A 21,459-nucleotide genomic window follows, 5' to 3' on the forward strand; every position below is an offset into this window, starting at 1 on the left:
ACTATGATATATAATTATCTTATTTTTAAACTTTTGCATGTAACTAGCCTTTATCCTTTCATATGTCTAATAAGAGTCTGACAGTTCTTAGAAAATTTCTAGACTGGCGTATAAGTCGAAAGTAATATTATCAAAATCTGAAATTTTAAGGCAAATTCTTTATCATCTTCTAGAAAATAGTGTAGAGTCGAAGGTACAGAGTGAGTCAAACGTTCTTCATAAGTCCCAAAACATTGTTTGAGCCGTGCCATGAGAAAACCAACATAGTGGGTGTGCGACCAGCATGGATCCAGACCAGCCTGCGCATCCGCGCAGTCTGGTCAGGATCCATGCTGTTCGCTAACAGTTTCTTCAATTCCAATAGGCTTTAAAAGCGAACAGCATGGAGCCTGACCAGACTGCGCGGATGCGCAGGCTGTTCTGGATCCATGCTGGTCGCATACCCACTATGTTGGTTTTCTCATGGCACGGCTCATATATACCTGTTATGCTGCATATTCAAGATTTTTTTCAATCCGGATCACTGGGACCATGGTTAAGGCCACCTCAGATGCCAGTGTTCAAAGTTTTAAGTTATGCAGAGATTTCATATTTGAAAATAATGAATAATTACTGTACGTTATCAATTTATATTTGAACTAGAATGATTGTATGCTCAGAATAGATACATATATAAAACTAGCCATAGTATAAATTGGAACTACATGTAATATGGCAAACGACTATTGCTACATGCCATTATCATTAATATTACTGTTGTTGTTATTATTATTATTATTATCATATTATTATTATTATTATTATTATTATTATTATTATTATACCACATTTATATAGCACTTATCCACATGTAGACGTTCAAAAGTGCGTTACAGCATTCATTGCTAAAACAGACAATAACAAGTTCAACATAAGCAAAAATGCCTTTTTACATTAACAAAAACATGAATGTAAAACATATAGATGAAACAAAAAAAACAAAACACACACATATTAATAAACAATAAAACCATATAATATATATTAAACAATAAGTGACCCTATGATAAAATACTCCTCTACTCTGTGACATGAAAAGAAAGTGTATGATTATTATTAATATTTTGCCAAATTTAACTCAGTATAGATCTAATTGATTATGGTGTTCTACAATTAAAATTGATCTGTAATGAAAACATATTTTATTGAAAGATGCTCATCGTAGCATGTTTTATACAATTAATAAATTGTAACTCATTGTATTACATGCAACTAACATCTTCTTTTTATTAGTATTTGCTTTTATTACCCTACCAAACATGAATAAGCTATGGAAAAGGTCATATCACAGTGAAGTGAAGTGTTTGTCTTGTAAACAAAGAAATCCTGGATGTAGCAATAATATATGGTATTATAATAATTTAGCACAGTTACTTGAACGATGGGTTATGTTGTTAAAGTCTGTTTTATACCGGGAACATTCAGAATGAACAACATTCAGCTCTGTTAAACTTTAATATCAGGAAGATTTGCATTTAATCAATCAAGAAAGTAATTCTAATATCATTCTTTATTTCCAGATTGAGTGCATTACGTCCTTTCATTATTCAGTATAAGACGAAAGAGCAAAGTTATACCATAGCTTGTCTATGTCTGGGCGAAAAAGAAGAAGAAAAGCTCCCATATTCAATTTGCCGTGCGAAATTAATGAAGTGAATGCAGAAAGAATTGGTTCTGAATAAAGCCTAATGGAAAGTCACGATTTTATGAGAGTTGATCCCTGGAGGACAGGAAATTAGCCGACAACGAAATAAATGTGTTCGAAATGCAGGAACATTCCGCCTAATGGTATGTTATTTAAAGTTTTCTTCTTTTGTAAGTGCTGTTATGGTAAAAGTTCTACCGAAATAAGGGGTGTCAAAGATAGGTCATAACCTACACTACATTACATGTAGGGGACGTGGGCAGTGTTGCATTTTCTATTCTTGCTCATCAAACCGAGTCTGCAATATTTACTGTTTGCCTTGTTCTCGGTGCTTCCGAGGGATCTACTTTCCAGATTTTATTTACTTCACAACAGCGGGTGTTAAGTGCTGTGTGGTGGCCGTAAAAAGTCGCCCCGACTTCATCTTAGTGTTGTTACATTTTCTGGTCCTTCTGGATCATTGATTTCAACTCATTTAAATTTGAAGATTGTATTCTGCTTATGCCGGTGCTAGGGGGCGTGGGCAGTGTTGCGTTTTCCATTACTGCTCATGAACAGACTCAATCAAACCGAGTCTGCAATTTTCACTGTTTGCCTTGTTCTCGGTGCTTCTGATGGATCTACTTTCCAGATTTTATTCATCACACTTCTTGCGGAATTTTACATTTGCTCACAAGATACTTCTTATTCAACTGAAGTAGTGAACTTACTTCATGTTTCAAAAACGCCAAACATATGTTTTACCTTATCGTATTTTCATAGGATAATAGAGGTATTTTTTGAAAAGCTTGATTTTCCAAAACAGAGGATTAACGTTGCTTAGCAATTGCCGTGATAATTATACACGCTGTCGAGAGATATAATTTCAGTTCTAATAATAAGTAAATTAGTTTTATAATTTCGTATGAAATGCGGTATTCATAATGATAAGTATATTTTTAACGCTGTCAGTACAATGTTAGGCTAGTTTTACAATTTACAACTTAAGGATTATTAAAAAAACATCAGTCTTTTTTAGTAAGACATATAATGCTATATGAAAAACATCTGTTCTGCCCGACTTGAGACACCTGATAAGATCAAACTGGGATGACACATACGTTAGTATGAAATTGCCAGAACGGTAAATGATGTGTAAAATAGGTCTATATTGAGACCTGAAACTTTTACAATTCTTTTCTTTACAGAATGAAGTTAGAAATTACAACAATGACCGAAGAACCATATATCGCCTTGATGAAATTTGTTTTCATCGTCTACATTATACATCCATCACAGTCGCAAATGAATGGTTAGTACACAATAATTATAAGGAACATATAGTTTATCAAAGGACCGATAAAGCTGAGAGTCTAGAAATCGCCTGATACATGACTATTGTCTCACCACTGAGGTAATTTGACGTGAGCAATTGTGGTAAATCCTCTTAAATGCGTTTATTTTCCCGAGTACGGAAGATAATGGGTACGAATGGTTTACAATGATTTTGTAAAGAATGTGGATCAGTAATATCATTTGTATTTTTTACACCGTTTAATAGTTTAAATTCTAAATTAAATTTTGATTTTTAAAACTACAGACGAATATTTTCCACAACTGCGCGACGGAAATTTAAGCTGATATACTAGAAAGCCATCGTTATTTATGTGTATGAAAAAGACTTATGTTGCTCAATAATTTATGCAAACATTTAGTGTTTCATTTCTTATAGAAAACATCACATACATATCAGACGATTATCCGACTACTGTTCCTGATGAACAACGACTTTACGAATACTTGATGGATGGTTACGAAAAATCCGTGCGGCCAGTACGAAATTCCTCTACTATTCTTCTCGTAAAATTTGCTCTGCATCTCAACCAGATCATTGGCTTGGTAGGTATCGTTTGTTTCTTGATATAATTATTGGCATTTTGTTAGAAATACGTTGATCGTAACAATAACTCTCTAATATTTTTTTTCAAAATTTGTTCTGCTGTCCTGCTAGGTTTTAAAGCCAAATGAAACTCGTTAACTTGCAACTAAACTATAGATGGCAGTATCACCAGGTCAAATATCAGTTACATTCCAGTATCATTCATTTCTACAAATAACAAAGTCATTCTATAAAACAGCATTCATAAAAGTTCCCGGTTTTGAAACCTCATGTCTTCATGTCTCAAACCTTTGCCTTCGTACCAAGGAAATATGGAGACAAATGAAGAAGTCAAATGTTAGGAGATATTGACCAACCGAAACCCTGTTAGTCAATTGCACGCGGTATTCTTGTGCCATATTACTAGGTATCCTGCTTCCACTTTGAACTTTATGTTTTAGAAAATACATTTATTCACTGGTACAGAACAATAATAAAACCATTACAATATACTAGAAATCACAAATAACTAACACTATTTGTATGCATAACTATAACATCGCATCAGGTATATAGGCCATATAAATTACAAAATGATAACTGCCTACAGTATATATTCAGGCTTCCATGTATTGATGCTTTCATTTATGTTAAATCTGTGCCAAATTTCGTGGAAAAAAAATAGGGTGTTGTGACATTATCAATTATCTTAAGAAGGTTCATTTCTTTGGTTTCACAAAGCAATAAATCTGATTTACCATTTCATCAAACATCAAATGTAGAAATAAATTTGAAGAGATTCTGATGTTAGTTTAAATTCCTAATCTTAGACTATAGGCGCATAGGAGAACTATTGCTTAATAATGTTTCCATTGTGAAAGCAATGTTTGGGGCAAACTCTAAATTGTTTGATTTATGTTAGGATGTCTGTAATAACATATTTTGTGAGTATATATATTTAAAAAAGCATTTTTTTGTAGTTTCAAATCGTTTTAGAGAACATTTTAGTTACCAAGCCCTAAAGCATGTCTGATTTCTGTTTGTGAAGAACATTTTGATTTTTTTCACGTTATTTTGCAAATTTATATCGGGTGTAAAACCAAGAATATACAGAAATCAGTCCAAAGAAGAACTTATCAAATGCGATAAAACATTTTTATGTTTTGACTGTCTTCGCAAAAACAAAAAGAAAACATATATTTTTCCAATTTCTGGACAGGAACATGCCCACTGTGTACGTAAATATAGCGGTCACATGAATAGTTTTGTCAAGAAATAAGAAAGTTATCACTCTTTTCTGATTCCATTATTGTCTGTTATGTTTTGACATTTATTTTGATCACGCAGTTTGTTGTTTTGTTTCAATACATTTGTGCAGTGAAGTCAAATTCTAAAGAAACAGTAGATTTAACAACATATATATATATATTTATCAGTGGTAAAAGCCCTGTAATTTATGGAATTGGAAGTATAAACTCCTGTAATGTGATGTCTTTTGATCAATCAAATGTATTGCCACTAATAACTTGAAATTATTAATGGATGCTTTAATAAAAAATAGAAATAGTTTCAAAAATAAATATAGAACAGTTATAAGTAGAATTATATACATTTGTATATCGCACTTTTCCAAACTGTTAGATTGTTTCATTTACAGCTATTGGTCACACTTTGTCCCTTCTCCAGTCACGCTGTCATAATTGGCATTTATATTTCCGGACATTTTCATTCAATACGGCTTTAATCATGGTCTTTCCATTTACACAGACGTTTATGTTCATTAGTACATTTTTTTGCGTTTAATCGGCGTAATATACTTCATTTGTCATTTCTAAAACGTTGATAATCTATATGTGAGCTGGAACACTCTATTCTAAACAATTTGTATACATAGTATTTGAAGATCTTATGAAAGATACATGTAGGTCAAATACCATTGATGGCAGGAAATATTGAACTATTCTCATTGACGGGAGATAAAGTTAATACCGATTAAAGGTCCTAAATTTGTTCATATTAAAAATCCACTGTGATGCGTACAATACATTTTTTCTGAGTGACGAAAGCGCGAAAATTTAAAATTACGTTCTCGAGGGAATCAAACAGTACTTGTATGTACATGTAGAAGTGATATAATGTAGAATCATTAAATAATAGTGTATTAACATTGGTAAAACTTTGTTCTAATAAGACACATGCAGTCGGAATGTTGGTCAAGGCCACATAGGAAGTAAGTTAAACTTTGTATGTAAGAGAATTATCAAACTAAACATGATTTACGTTTTTGCATGTTCATGCATCAGAGGTTCGTCAAATTCCCGAGACAAACGTCAACCAGGGAAGCATGGTAGACCTCTGGTATGTGAGAATGCGTTTTTGATGCGTCTTCGCTTTTGATATAATGATAAATGGAAGTGACATGGGGTAATTAAAAATGTAATTGTAATTAATTGCAATTAAATTACAGTTTCCAAGTAATTGAATGTAATTTGTAATTGGGTCATTTATCAATTACATGTAATTGTAATTTAATTAATTACAGAACAGTTCTAGGGTGTGATTGACAATTACATTTCAATTACTTTCCAATTACATGGCACATGCTAATCCAGTTTGTTGAACAAATAGTAGATATAGTTTGTTTAACAATCTGGATTATTATTTTATGTTTATTACCAGTGACACTTCACTTTAACATGCTAATATGCATTTCATAGCTGTGAAAAATAACAATAGAATATTATGGTAGGTGTTAACCCCTTGGACATAGCTCCTTTGTTCTGATAGTTGTTTCATTAGAACCAACTGGTAATCTTTGATGGTGTTTGTCACTATGTTTTTGGAGAAAATGATCAAATTAGGATTTGAAATTGTTGTTTGCATAATTATTATTTAGATTTTTATCGGAGCAAAAATTGAAATGCTTAGCATTTAGTTTAATCATTAACTGTGATAAAATTTGTTATATTAAATGATATAAACAACATAGCATTTCACAGTTCTAACAAGATAAAAAAAATAATTATTATTGTAGACATTATGAGTATTCTACAGTTTTAGTGACATAGTTATTCTAGGATGACACATGAATGTTTTACAATTTATTTTCAATGTGGTCCTTTGGATAACTCGTAGTGTCAAAGATAAAAACTTAAAATATATGTTAAAAATGTAAATGATTAAATACTGAACTAGACTAGTTAAATTTGAAACATATTGCAGAACCATGATCCTATAAACTTCAGGGAAATTCAGACCTCAGAGAAATACCTGACTTTACATGCATCTTCTCTAACCGAATTCTGCTAGACGATGTATTAACTATTAATTAGGGCTGACTTGTAGCTCCTTTTGCAATAATATTAAAGACAGAGTAATGTTCTCCCGCAAACACAGATTTTACTTTGAGCTTAAATTCAATTTTGAAATAACTGAAATCAGTTTACATGTGGATTATCATGTTTGTGTAGTACAAAGTAAAGAATTTTGCTACAGTGTTCGTGTAAGAAGCACCACATTTGGTTTTGTAATTGAATGTAATTAATTACAATTTCCAATGTAATTGTAATTTAATTAATTACATTGCTAAATTTCATGTAATGGTAATTGTAATTTAATGGGACATTTCTCAATGTAATTGTAATTTAATTAATTAAATTTTCAAGTAATTGACCCCAGGTCTGTTTTGATCACTTAATTCCAACAAATGTTTCATTCATGCTTTGTTCCACCAATCTGCCTGCGTATGTTATCTTTTGGATTAGAAATGTAATGCTGATTACTTTTACATTTGGCTGGCAAAAACACATGTTGCACTTAAAACAGTGCAATCTAAGTAAGATGAACACTAGGTTGGAAGCTAAATTGTAAAAGGTATTCAGCAATCTTTAATTTGTAAGAACTTTATTTTTTTTACGAAATTTGTCTAGTGGTTAATACCATATATCATGCCTTTGTAAGAAAGTATTTGCGTATAATCTGATCACATGTCACATGCATATAGTTATTGCTTCTTGATTAACTTAAATGTTCACATGACCAATGATGACATGTCTTACATATATTATTATTATCATTATTATTATTATTATAATACCAGATTTATATAGCGCCCTTTTCATGATCAATTGCGCAATATGTAGCTACAATTTCCATTATATAGTACTATTTCGTAATTTATTTTAAGTTTTAAATTTACAAGGCAGTTGTATATGGCAAGAATATCCTGCAACTTTTTTTCAAGCAGTTGATGCTTAGACAAAGGTATAAAAGCAAAGTGTAGTATAATCATGTAAGGAGAACCAGTCCCTTTAATCTTCTTTAGTCGGCTATTATTAAACGCGTTAATTCACAGTGCTTATACAAATAAAAAAAATACGACATTGGTGACTGTAGCTGTTGCTAAGCAAGAAAGCGCCAAGTGAAATGAATCTATCAGAAGTTCATTTTGAAACAAAGAACACACAAGGACAGTATAAGCAGACTTGGTTTGACTGAGTGTATTAGTGGTGATGAGAAGTGATTATTCCCCATACATACTGCACGCCACCCTCTAGCACTGGCGCAAGTTGGTTTCTGTCATAGCATTTTAATAAACAGACTTAATGATTCCATAAGGTAAGAAACGATAAACATTTATAAACGTCACACAGCTTTTAAAGCTTTTAACTTTTATCCTACTATTTTTATGAAATGGACTGACCCATCATTCAATTTCGGTAATATCCCTTCTTATTCAAAGGGGTGTTCACTGAAAATTTACTGACTGAATAGCGAACACGGACATGCAGGCTGATCTTGGCCTGTACGGGTCACAAAGGCAGAATCACTTGACGCCAGCAGGCTAAAGTTTAAGACTGATGTTGTGATATTTACATAATTCAATGAGACGACCTTTTGCAAGCGTAGAAGACAACCAAGCATTATCAGTTTAAAGAAAAGTGAACCGCCGTTTGTCCCCACTAGTATCTGCTCCATTATAAAGCATATTGAGAGAATCCATGAGCCAAACACTTCAAATTGATGTTGAGGTAGTCTTACTATTCCTTAGAAGGTCAGTTTGAAGTATAACAAACTACCAATTACAAATAGCATACTCTGCATGATTTAGGCAGGAAGAATTGCAATTCCTCTTCAAATGTGCCCCCCTCTCTCCCCCACCCCTCTCTTGAAATGACTTTTGCGGAATGCGTGCTGTTTTAAAATGATAAAAATACTTTGTACTCACACATCAAAAGGTAATATGGGTTGTTGCAACACATATTCCAGCTAAGCAGAAAGAGTTTATGGCCACAACATGGAACTTACGATTGAAAGTTAAATAAATACATATTTTCAGACATAGCCATGCCACTGGTTCTTTTCCGCAGCTATAACGTATTACTGTCTGATTTCATTTTACGCTTCAGTAGAATCATCATTTATTATGAATATATGACAGAAGTACATGTATATAGGACAGCCGCTCTCAAATACAGAAATATCTGCCATATACCCTTGTTCCGTTACAGACACCTATGTGTTTACTCTTGAAAAAATATTTTCTAACTTTCACAGAAGGCAAAACAATTCTTGGCTCCAAGTAAAATCCCCGACCCCGCCGAAGTTCAAAGGGTCGGCCTCTAACTTAACCACTATTTGCCAAAAAAATAATTTTGCACAGTTTTGCGACTTTCTGGCAATTACTTTATTTCGTCAAGAGCTATAACTCTGCAGTTACTGGTCCGATACAAAGAATAAAATCGTTACTAATACCAAATTTATTCTGTTTTGTTTCAAATTTGGTGAGTCTTTCACATTTCAGAAGATGTGTCACAGTATGTGTTCAAGTATGTATTTGGATTAAATCACGGGCCATAACAGCCAGACCAGATACAAAAGTCAAAACCCAGGTGCCTAACTTCACTCGCCTGTTATCATTTTTATAAAGTTTGGTGCTTGCCAATCAGATGGTGCCCATTTTCGGGACGTACATACCTACGTTCGCTTGCTCTATTGCTCATTCGTACGCATGAGCAGAGCAAATCTGTATGCCTCCCATGCTTACCGAAGGGGATAAAATCATATGTCCAAATAACACTCTACCACAAACGCATGTTTTGTATTACTTTTACATTATTGTTGTAGCGTTTAAATCAATGTATAGAGGGTCATATTCGCATCTGCAAATGATTGCGTCCGTATATACTAGTACCTCTATAGCCAGCATCTATATACGAAAATGTGCCCCAAATATAGCTCTCCGGGGAGCTATATCCGAAGAGAGCAATATGGAGTGTGATAATGCCTTGTGGGAGTCTATAAAATGTGCCGAGTGCTGTAAGAATATTGCAGACACCATATATAGCAAATAGTTCTAATAATACGATTACGGCCTCACAAACTCTGTGTCGAATGTCGAAATCTTATGTTGTCGCGACATTACTAATTATCTCAGGAAATGATATTTCCTTGACCTCCTAGAGAATAAATCTGGTTGACCGCTTCATTATTCATCAAATTTATGACTACATTTTCAGAGATATTGATTTTAGTTTAAATCCTCTACCTTCAGACTATAGGCGCTTTGGGAGAAATAAACATTGTTTATAGTTTCCTTTATGAAAATATTCTTCACTGACAAATGTTGTAAAATCTATAAGAAGTTCCTTTGTGAGTATAGAACCCAACCAAGCAAAATAATAACAGGCTTGGTTTTTGATTTAGCGCCAATTTTAATATTCGGAAATATTGAACGAAGTTAACGATCCAGAAGAATTAAACCATATAACAATACTGAGTACATGTATGGGGACATTTTTTATAGTTATTTTTCGTTATTTTAAGATTTTTTCCGATGCCATAATTTAGTAGGTATACCGGATAAATCTACTGTTAACAGTTTAAAAACCGCTTTGACATAAACTTCCAGTACATCAAATCTATGAATAATTTTGAAGAGAAATTGATATAATTTTAACCCCCTCCTAAGACTGTTTCGTGTTTTTGCAGAATTAAACGTTGATTAAAGATTCCTTTTAGATGAAATTATTATTATCTGACTAATGTTATAAAATTTGAAGATATACTGGAATGATCTGTTGTTTGTAGTTTAAACCCGCTTTGAGTTTGAACATATTTATATAACAGACATTCATTTCCAGCAGTTGATCAAACTTGATCCCTTCTGCATTCTTTATCTTAATTACTTTTTATTTTACCTAATGTGTTTCAAATGATGCGGCGTCAATAAAGTCCCATTCATTGTCTTTTATGTTATAATATTATGTATTTTTGCATGAATGTAATCGCAACATGCCTGTGTAATAGGCGTAGTTTACATAAGCCGTCATTTCTAAAAAGCTGACTATCTTATGTGATATATTTCATCATATTTGGTAATGTAGAAGCAACTCTACAGCCGTTTGACTTATATTACTATCACAATTCATAAAAAGATCGTCACAAATGCTATCGTCACTAATGCTGTTACATTAAGCTTTTAGTTCTTTAACGACAGTTTAGAATGGTATCATTTATGTGAACAATGTTGGACCGGAATAAATTATGCAGATGGGCTTGGGCTTCTTTAAAAGAAAGCAATTGTACAAGGTTTTGTCAGTTGGTCATTCGTTAAATACATGTATGAGCATTACTTTTGGAATATGTGCGCTGTACTATATAAATGAAACGATGGTTTGTGTAACATTTCTTCAGCAATATCAGATACTGTCTAGAGCTTCATTGAAAATATGTTTTAGCTGCATAAAATTATGTTTAAGAATAAATTAAGAATTGTACATCTTTAGTATTAATTGAGATATGCATAATGTGCCCTAAGCATCAGCTATCCTATATGAATTGTTGTCATAAATTGTGCCGCTTCATTCGTAACACATTCACTATTTTATAGATCAACCAAACTACTGTCTACTTGTTCCCCAATATATAGTCTAATCAAAATATTCATCTTCTAATCTTTGACGACAACAGTAAAATTCCTGAGCTGGTTGTGACGTTATTAATTAGTTTACAGAATTGTACATAACTGGTTTAGTCAATCTTATAGACTCCTAATGAATGAAACCTTGAAACAATTTAAAACCCTTACCCTGCTAAATTTCTATAATGAACTGGTCCATTTTTCAATTTGGACAGTATCATTAACTGTCAAAAGAGGTGTTTGCCAAAAAATACTGACTAAATGGCAAACAATGTTCATGATCTTCGCTGGTCGCAAAGGCAGAAACAATCCTAACGAATAAAGATTATTTGGTTATTCCATAATTCTGAACTGGAAAATTGTTAATAGAACAAAGATATGTTTTATTGTTTCTCTCTAAAATCTATCTGTTTTCCCTCTAGCTAGTATGGCTTGTATATCATTTATTATCAGATGTTTATGATATTGTGTGATGGGCAAAATCAGATACAATAGTGCTTAATTTTGTAGGACTGTGGTTGTTGATGCTGCTGACCTTTTTACAAAGTGGTTTTAGCATCATTTACGGCTATTGATAAGACAGAAATCAATTTATATTCTTCATCATAATTAAAGCCTACAGATTTCCTGGCTTATTTCTATTCTGCTGTAGCTAAATACCCATCCATGTACAGTGTCTGTAACGTTTATATACTTTATCAATCAATTTTTGCGAAAAGCAAAGATTAATAAGTATTGAACAAAAAAGATAATTGTAATTATGTGTTGAAACACAGTGTCGAAATATGCATTCTTACTGCGCTGAAAAGCAGCACCTGATAGAGATGATTTAGCATTGTTAAAATAGGAACAAAATTTATCTAAACATAGTTACTTGAAAAAAAAAATAGATCATGGTAGGTGATGGTTATGCACAATATATTACTAAAGTTGTGAAGGGCTATGTACAAACTGATTTTAACTGTACATGTAAAAGTTTAAGTATTTCATACAGATGGGCTTTCACTTGCGATGCCACTTTCATTAATCAGATTTATTTGTTTTCTACATACCGTTCAGCAATATTCCAAACAAATCGTGAAGTCAATATATATTTAATTGAAAGGTTTAGTGTAACTATTTTGAGCAGTATTATTACGGCGTTCAGTATGAGAACTATCTTGTACTCGACGAATAACTAACAATTTTTCTACATAGTCATTATGTCATTCTCAATACTTTGGAGTCTGTTTCTCAAACTTGATCAGAAGTATCTTTTTCCATATTGTTTAAATGCTTCGTCGAAGCTTATCCTAATTAATTAAATGCCAATTTTTCAAGGATTAGTGGTGGATTTCTGGTATATTTGTATCTTGTTAGATCTATCAGCGAGCGATCGTCACTTATGTATGGCTTGGCCCTATTGATCCTTCGCCTAATTCTGTCTCCAGTTCAAAATTGCCTCTTTTCTTTACTCTAGTTACCAAATCTATTTTAATTTGTGTAAATGGTGAAATCGTTTTCGCTGAGATCATGCAAGTTCGAGCTAATTATAATATCCGTCAATTACGAAGATTTCAAGACAAAAATACTGCTGGTAGCTTAAGAACATTAAGTAGTCAACTCTGAAAGCATTTAAGAAGAGTTTGTTTGGCATAAGGCATCAATAAGAAACAGTAATTTTTTCCTAGGAATTGACAGTGTTTTCCATCGTGGAATCTTATACGAACAGTACACACATAGTTAATACTGAATAAAAAAATGAACTCTATATAACTATATAAAAAAAATAATTAAGAACACTTGCTCACACCTAAACGTTAGGTATATAGTTTACACAAAATAAATTCTATAACACGGGTACCATATATTGTATGTATAATTGCTTTCATTTTGTTGCGAAATCTGTTCCAGATATTGAAACCATTATGATCATATTACCAATTGTCTTAAGAACTTTTGTTTAATGGCAAAAATATCTGAATTATCATTTCGTTAAACGTCCAGTCTCTAAAGAAATTTTAAGAGACTTTAAAAAGTAAGTTGTTGAAACCTCCGTGCTTAGACTGTAGGCACTTTTGGAGACAAAATGATAAGTAAAGTTTCTTTAAAGAAATAATCCTTTATGAAATAAAAATAAGTTAAAGGGTCAATTGTAGGATGTTTCCGATATTTAGAGGGTATAGTCAGTAACTCCAGTCTTCATAGTTTCGCGACTAGACTAAGAAGTCAAAATACTAAAATAACGAATTCGTGAGAACAAAATATAAAAGCAGTTTTGAAGACAAAAAGAATAGTCATACATAAAATTATATATATTGCCACTTTGCATACTGTTAGATTGTATCATCAAATTGTATCCGTTCTCAACCATCATAACTGACTTTTATATTTCCTGATATATTTTATGTGCTCCAGCTTAAATTTTGTTCCGTTCATTTATAAACTTTTTCCTGTTAAGTACCTTTTGCATTAATGAGATTGCAACATGTGCAAGTACAGAAACTTCGGCGTGTTACACTGTGCTTTAATTATAGCATCTCCTTACACTGATTCTACTCTGAAAAACAAGAAGACAATCGCACATAACCAAAACAAAATTATGCATTTCAGTATCTATTGATTTGATGGACAAGATCAAATAGCAATAACATTTTATTCATTTCTACAAATAGCGCCAGTTCAATACAATTAATTTAAAATATGGCTACATTTACAATTTTAAACATGAAAGTCAATATATATATCATAGTCTATGAGCTAGTCTAAATGTTGTGCTATGTTTGACCAATTGAATCTCTTTGGTGGAGTGAGAGCTGTTACGCTTCGCAAAAATATCAGGAAAATTTTATTCACCTTGGAACTTTTTCTTTCAGAAAATGATTTACTTCATCCAATACAGAAACAAATACAATACTTTCGATATGCCCATATCCCTAACAATTAACAATACTTGCACGTATAGCCATTCCATTGGTTATCGTATACCGAATGCACCAAATGAATGTAACAACATGATTACCATCTTTTAACGTTTTATTACGAACTCTTTTTCCAAATAACAAAATCTTACGCTTGTCGTGACATTACTACTTAACTCAGGAATGATATTTCCTTGGCTTCTTACAGACTAAACCCGATTGACCTTTTCATCATACGTCAAATCTATGAATAATTTTGAAGAGAAATTAATGCAAATTTAATTCCCTCTCTTTAGACTATAGGCATTTTGGGAGAAATAAACATTAATTGTAGTTTCCTTTATGAAATTATTCTTCGAGGATAAATGTTATAATATCTGTATAAAGATGTTTTGGGAGTATACACAAAACCAAGCAAAATAATAACAGACTTAATTTTGTGCCGGTATTAGTGGAATTTTATTATTCAGAAATATTGAATAAATTCCAGGAACTGTCTTTTATTTTATAAAAAAAACTATTTTCTCCCAAATATTCTACTTCTAATAAATGGGATTTAAAGTAACATTATATTTCTTTTTTTTTTTGGTCAAAGATTGGATTTTGGATGAAACTATAAATCAGACTTTGTTCCATAAAGCAAAAGTTCTTAGGACAATTGGTGTCACGACCAGGTTATGGTTTCAACATTTGGCATATACTAGTATTTCGGAATAAAATGAAAGCCTTATAGTAAGCGTGTTCAACTTGTAAGATTCATTTATGTGTAGACCCTATATCTGAACAAATGTTATGGATATTTGAGCAAATCTTGTTAAATATTTGTTCATTTAAACAAATTTTGTTTTGTATGGGCTGTATCAAGGTACATTCTCAAACGGGAAGTTTCAAAGTGAATGTAGGTTTCCTTGCAAATTTGTTAAACAGATATCGCGCGTAACTGACCAGCAGCGATTCAGTTGAACAATGTAATACTGAATAACGTTTGATTCTCTCAATTTGTTCCCTGAGGAGATAAACTATGAACATATTCTAAGCCTAAATTATGTGTGTACAATTTGTATAAGACTCCACGATGGGAAACACTGCCAGTTTCGAGAAAGAAATAATTGTTTCCAATTGATGCCTTGTGTCAAACTTCTCTTAAATTTGTCAGAGAACTTTTAACTGCTTTATTTTCTACATTTACTGATAGTATCTTTGTCCTGAAATCTTCGTAATTGCCAGATAATTTAACCGACTCTCATCACCAGTTATTCTGTTGCTTACACAAGTAAAATAGATTTATTAGTAAGAAGTTAGAAATTTAACTGGAGGCATGGCAAAACGAAGGAACAATAGAGCCAAGTCATTCATAAGCAATGATTTCTGATGCATCTCATAAGATATAAATATAACAGAAATCTCTCACAAATTCTTTAAAGTTTAACATTTAATTTGACTAATGAAACCAGAAATTGTTGCTGACATTTGAAAATATTGAAAAGGTTCATATGAAAGTACTTCTGACCAAGTTAGTTGAAAATTCATCAAGGCGTTCATTAAGAGACGCCAAGGATCAACAACTGACATACTGATTATGTAGGTAAGTTGTCAGTTACTCGCGGAGTACACGATAGTTCTGGTACAGAATTAAGCGATTCCATGCGCCGTTATAATAGTGTTGAGAAAGACACTAATCCTTTCAAATAGACAGTCAAAGATCTGGAAGCTGTATCCAGTGTATAATAGGACCAAATATAAAAAAAAGTTTTGAAGAAAAGCTTTTGGGCTATAAAACAGTGTAGTGTTTTGGCTGTATGAAAGAAGGAATTTCTAAAGTAGGTTGTTTTAGTTATTTTAGGAAATGTATAAAAAGATCCCTTGGAAGTATGGAAAGAAACCAAGCAAAGTAAATAGCCTCTTCATAAGATGAAATAGATGTAATGAAATGTGGATCTATCCTGAAAACCCATCTTTACATGATGCTGAAATCTTGTACATGTTAACTTTATATATATTCTTTGTGGGTTTGAATAAATGATATATTCGTATCATCTAAATATATAGCAACACTCAGTCCAAGCACGGGTGTACTTTTTTGTAGGCTATTTCTTGCTTTATGTTAGCATGTCTTGGATGCCATACTTAGTGGGTTTAGTTGATTAATGTATTGTTCACTGTTAAAAACTGTTTTCATATGACATTCTTGTATCTTTTTTAATCGTAAAACGAGTGTTGAATATGTTTGTAAATATGTATGTAACAGACGTTCATTCACGATTATTATCACTTCTACATTCTTAAATCAAATTCTATCTACACAGTCTTTCTCACATCATGATATTATGTAATTTCACTTTAATGAAATCGCAACAGGGTATCATATACATGAGTCTTCATTTACTAAATCACTGACTATCTACATGATACCGGGACATAGTTATTGTGACACTTAAATCTATGTTGTCTCTTTACAACGATTCAATGCTGATCATGTAGCAGTTATTCCAGGTTCAAAACCCGATTCATCAATCATTCGTTGTCAGATTCGGCTTAACACGCATCCCCATCCCCAACCTCAACCTCTTTCTATGTCTTATAGTACTTATGAAACCCCTGGACATATATTCTGAAATAAAGGGGATTAAAAGTAAACATTTCCAACGTTCCTATTTTAATTTCCGTTCACGTTATATATTACGTTACATTAAACATATATTTCTAATACTATGTTATTTCAAAAGATTTGAATTGTTTCATTTGCCAGATAAATTTAATTACAGGTATAATTTATGCAGATTGAAAATTTGTGTAATTATTTTTTTTCAGTACCAGATATTTTGGAGAATTTAATTTTAAATACCTTTTGTTACATGAAAATTGGTTCAGAAGAAAAAAATACACTATGTACGGGGTAATTCAAATAGCCAAGGTGTACTCAAAGCACCAAATAATCATCAAAATTTGAATATATGAATTGTGATGTAGCCAGTTTTTGGATACAACGAAGAAGAAGTACACAGCCTCCACGTTTTGACGACAAAAGTGACAATCCTGAGCTATTTGTGACGTTATTGATTATCTTCTCCGTTTACCAATGCAATTCATTTAATGTGAGGCGTGACAGCTTTTACGAAACCAAAATGTCAAGCATATTAAGTAAAACTTATCAAATATTCCATAGTTGCAAAAACTGTTAATGTAATAAAAAACATTTAAATGGTTTCTATCTAATAGTTTGTTTTCCCTCTAAAAACACTATTCCTTGTATATAATGTGTTATCATTGTATGTATATAATTATGTTCTTTGTTAGATGGGATAACATAATGTTTATTGCTGAATAAATGTAGTTGTTGATGATGGCTTTTTTTTCCACAAAGTGGTTATTTGCATCATTTATGGCTATTGATAAAGCAGAAATCAATACGGATTCTTTATCGTAATTAGCTATTTCCTGGTATATTTCTCCTGATATGCTAAAATAGCCATCCACAACGTTGATATACCTCGTTGATTGTAGCGAAAAGTATAACATTGAAGAGACGCCGTAGTTCTTTCTTAAAGTTACAGATGTATATTAGATCCAAATTTCATATTTCAAAACATGAACAATTACTTCATATAGTTTATGTTAACATAAAATTAAAATGTTTACCTGTATAAACAATACAATACATTCGGTTTAAAATAGTACACACCGTATTAGATGTATGTATAAACACAGTATAAATGTGTACTATCACTATTTTTTAAACCTGATTTGATTTTCAACAATCATTTGAAGTTGCATTACATTTAATTATGAATGTAGTTCTATACGCAAATTTGATTTATATGTTTAGCAAAGATAAATGAGCCGTGCCATGGGAAAACCAACATAGTGGGTGTGCGACCAGCATGGATCCAGACCAGCCTGCGCATCCGCGCAGTCTGGTCAGGATCCATGCTGTTCGCTAACAGTTTCTCCAATTCCAATAGGCTTTAAAAGCGAACAGCATGGAGCCTGACCAGACTGCGCGGATGCGCAGGCTGGTCTGGATCCATGCTGGTCGCACACCCACTATGTTGGTTTTCCCATGGCACGGCTCAAATGCATTTAATGAGGACTTTTATACGTTTGAAGTAAATATCTAAAGATAAAGTATTTCAGTGTGAGATAGCCATTGGATATCTTTATGGTCCTCAATTATCCTGAAGTAAAAACTGCCAGCTATTAAAACAGTTAAAGACATAATTTGGTCGTGTTGACGGCTATTTCTATTGTTTCTGATTCTAGTGTGTGTGTGTGTGTGTGTGTGTGTGTGTGTGTTCGAGTTTAGCGTCTTTCTCGTCATATAAACGACGGTGTCCACTTGTAGCAGAGAGCGCAATACCAACTATCTAGTACTTATTTAATAATTGATATAAATCTTAATTTTACACAGATAGAACAATTATAAATTGAAATGCGGTAGATCCTAAAGTAACACATTTCCCTAAGGGCTATCTGTTCCATTCTGGCCATCTTTTTGCTCTTCAGATTAAACATTATAACCAAATAATTCAAATGTACATCATGTATTAATCGAATGTTTAACTTTCATGGATTTGTGAGTGATTTGTGATGTTTTTACATCTTATTAACAGTAATCGTGGCTTAAATATGGTTTGGTCCGTTTTTTCCTTCATATTATACAGTCTTCAATTACCATTATCTCTTATTTTGAAATAAAACATAAAATTTCAAATTATTAGTCCCCTACTGGTTGAAAACAAGTTTCGGGGACTGTTATATAAGGAATGCACTTTTCCGTCCGTCATTCTGTCCGTCCGTCCGTCCACAATTTCGAGTCCGGTCCATAACTATGTAAAGCGCCTTTGAACGTGAAATTGATCATGAAAAGGGCGCTATATAAATCTGGTATAATAATAATAATTATAATAACTGTCATCCATGAAGGGATTTCAATATAACTTGGCATAAATGTTCCCCAGGATGAGACAACGTGTCATGTGCAAAACCCAGACCCCTAGCTTAAAAGTCAAGGTTACAATTGGAGGTCAAAGGTCAACAAGGCTTTTTTTCCTGTCCGGTCCACATCTCTGTCATCCATGAAGTGATTTTAATATTACTTGGCACATAATCAGACAATGTGTCATGCACAACTTTCAGACCCCTAGCTCAAAGGTCAAGGTCACACTTGGCAGTCAAATGTTAACATGGCATAAACAGGGTCTGTTTCATGTCCGGTCCATAACTCTGTCATTCATCAAGGGATTTTAATATCACTAACTTAGCACAAATGTTTTCCATGATGAGACGATGTGTCATGCGCCAATCCTGGACCACTTACTCAAAGGTCAAGGTCACAATTGGGGGGTCAAAACGCCAATAGGACTTTTTTTCCTGTCCGGTCAATAACTCTGCCATTCATGAAGGGATTTTAATATTACTTGTATTAATTTGGCACATAATGTTCCCCATGATGAGATGACATGTTATGCGCAAAACCTGGACCCGTAGCTCAAAGATCAAGGTCACAATTGGAGGTCAAATGTCAGTATGTTTTTCTGTCCGGTCCAGAACTCTTTCAATGCATCAAGGTATTACAATATTACTTGGTATAAATGTACCCCATGATGAGATGACGTGTCATGCGCAACACCCAGAATCCTGGCTTTAAGGTCAAGGTTACATTCGGAGATCAAAGGTCAATATCAAGAATGACTTTTTCCGGAGCATTTCTTCTCCATGCATGGAGGCATTTTGATGTGACTTGGCACAAATGTTAACCAGCATGAGGCAGCTTTTTTAGAATTAGGGCCTACTTTCCTTTGTTGTTACTATAAATAGATTATATTGTAACATTTTTATTACTGGCCGTAGCGAAAAATCGAGACCACTTTTCTGTGGCACAACATGAATGTTACATCCAATTTTAGGTGTATTTGACCAATTTTGTATTTCTTGTGGACTTACATCTTATATTATGCAGATTTTTTGGGTTAATTTCCCTTTGTTGCTACTATGAATAACTGATATGATAACTTTTATAGTCGGCCGAAAAAAATCCACATTAAAACAACTGTAGCTTATTATATATGCAAATTTTATTCCAAGTTTTTTTGTTATAACATATTGTATGTATAGTACAATATCGTTTTATTGACAGATATCAGTTCATTATGTTACACCGCAGTAGAGAAAATTAGGTGCCTTCCAGTAGGGGACTTTGTATTGCATGGCAATATTTCATTCACTTGTTACTTTTTAATAACAAAACAGTTTAATTGTATAAGCATTACAGTCATTGTTGATGAGGTCATACGAAATCATTAGCGGAAGGTAACGTATATTACGCAATCAGTTCATCAATATTCAAGCTTTCATTTAAGATAAAAAGTACTAATGGTACTTGAAAAAAGTTAAGTAGTTGAAAATTCCCAGACATGTTTGAGAAATGTTTTACGCAGGGCATCAATTAGAAACTTTGGCAATTAGTTCTTTTTCTTAACTGATGGTGTTTTTTCAACGTGAAATCTTATACAAAAAGAACACACATAGTCTATGCTGAAATATGTTTACTGTTTTTAAGACTCACTAAAGGGAAGAGATGAGAAAAATGTGTAAAATCAAAAGTTATACGGTACGATAAACGGAATCTTTACTGGTCACGTTTGCGCGAAAATTGCCAGAAATTATTTGCTGACATATCAGTTAAATAGTATTAAATCCTTCAACACGATTACCATGTATTTCACGTATTAATGCTACCATTTTTGCCAAATCTTTGCCTGATATCAAAACCAAAAGCTTGTTGTGACATTATCACTTATCTTAAGATGCTTCGTTTAATGAAACAAAATCTGATCTACCGCTTCATCAAATATCAAATCTACAATCTGGTGTAAGTTTAAATCCACCTCTTAGACTGCAGGCGCTTAGGGAGAAATAAATGTCGAGAACAGTTTCCTGTACCGTACGACATGAAAATAACTTACATAATTGATAGTATTAGTGGATATATGCAACAACCCAATTTTTCACAGTTTCAAAAAATTTAGCTGCTATCTCAGTCAAAATATTTAAATGACGAATGCTTAAACAGGAAATACAGACATAGTTTTTGAAG

General features: G+C 32.7%; 1 protein-coding gene across 2 annotated transcripts in view; it reads left to right on the plus strand.

The window, feature by feature from the left end:
- Positions 1 to 21,459, plus strand: part of LOC123561518 (neuronal acetylcholine receptor subunit alpha-5-like) — a 44,133-nt gene that overhangs the window by 11,212 nt on the left and 11,462 nt on the right. For both annotated transcript variants that reach the window (XM_053553119.1, XM_053553118.1), the window contains exons 2-4: positions 1,560 to 1,827; positions 2,872 to 2,975; positions 3,396 to 3,562. In XM_053553119.1, coding sequence (XP_053409094.1) covers positions 2,873 to 2,975; positions 3,396 to 3,562 — 270 coding nt within the window. In that variant the 5' untranslated portion in view covers positions 1,560 to 1,827; position 2,872. The remainder of the gene's footprint in view (positions 1 to 1,559; positions 1,828 to 2,871; positions 2,976 to 3,395; positions 3,563 to 21,459) is intronic.

Source organism: Mercenaria mercenaria, chromosome 10 (genome assembly GCF_021730395.1).
Source record: "Mercenaria mercenaria strain notata chromosome 10, MADL_Memer_1, whole genome shotgun sequence".
NCBI lineage: Eukaryota > Metazoa > Mollusca > Bivalvia > Venerida > Veneridae > Mercenaria > Mercenaria mercenaria.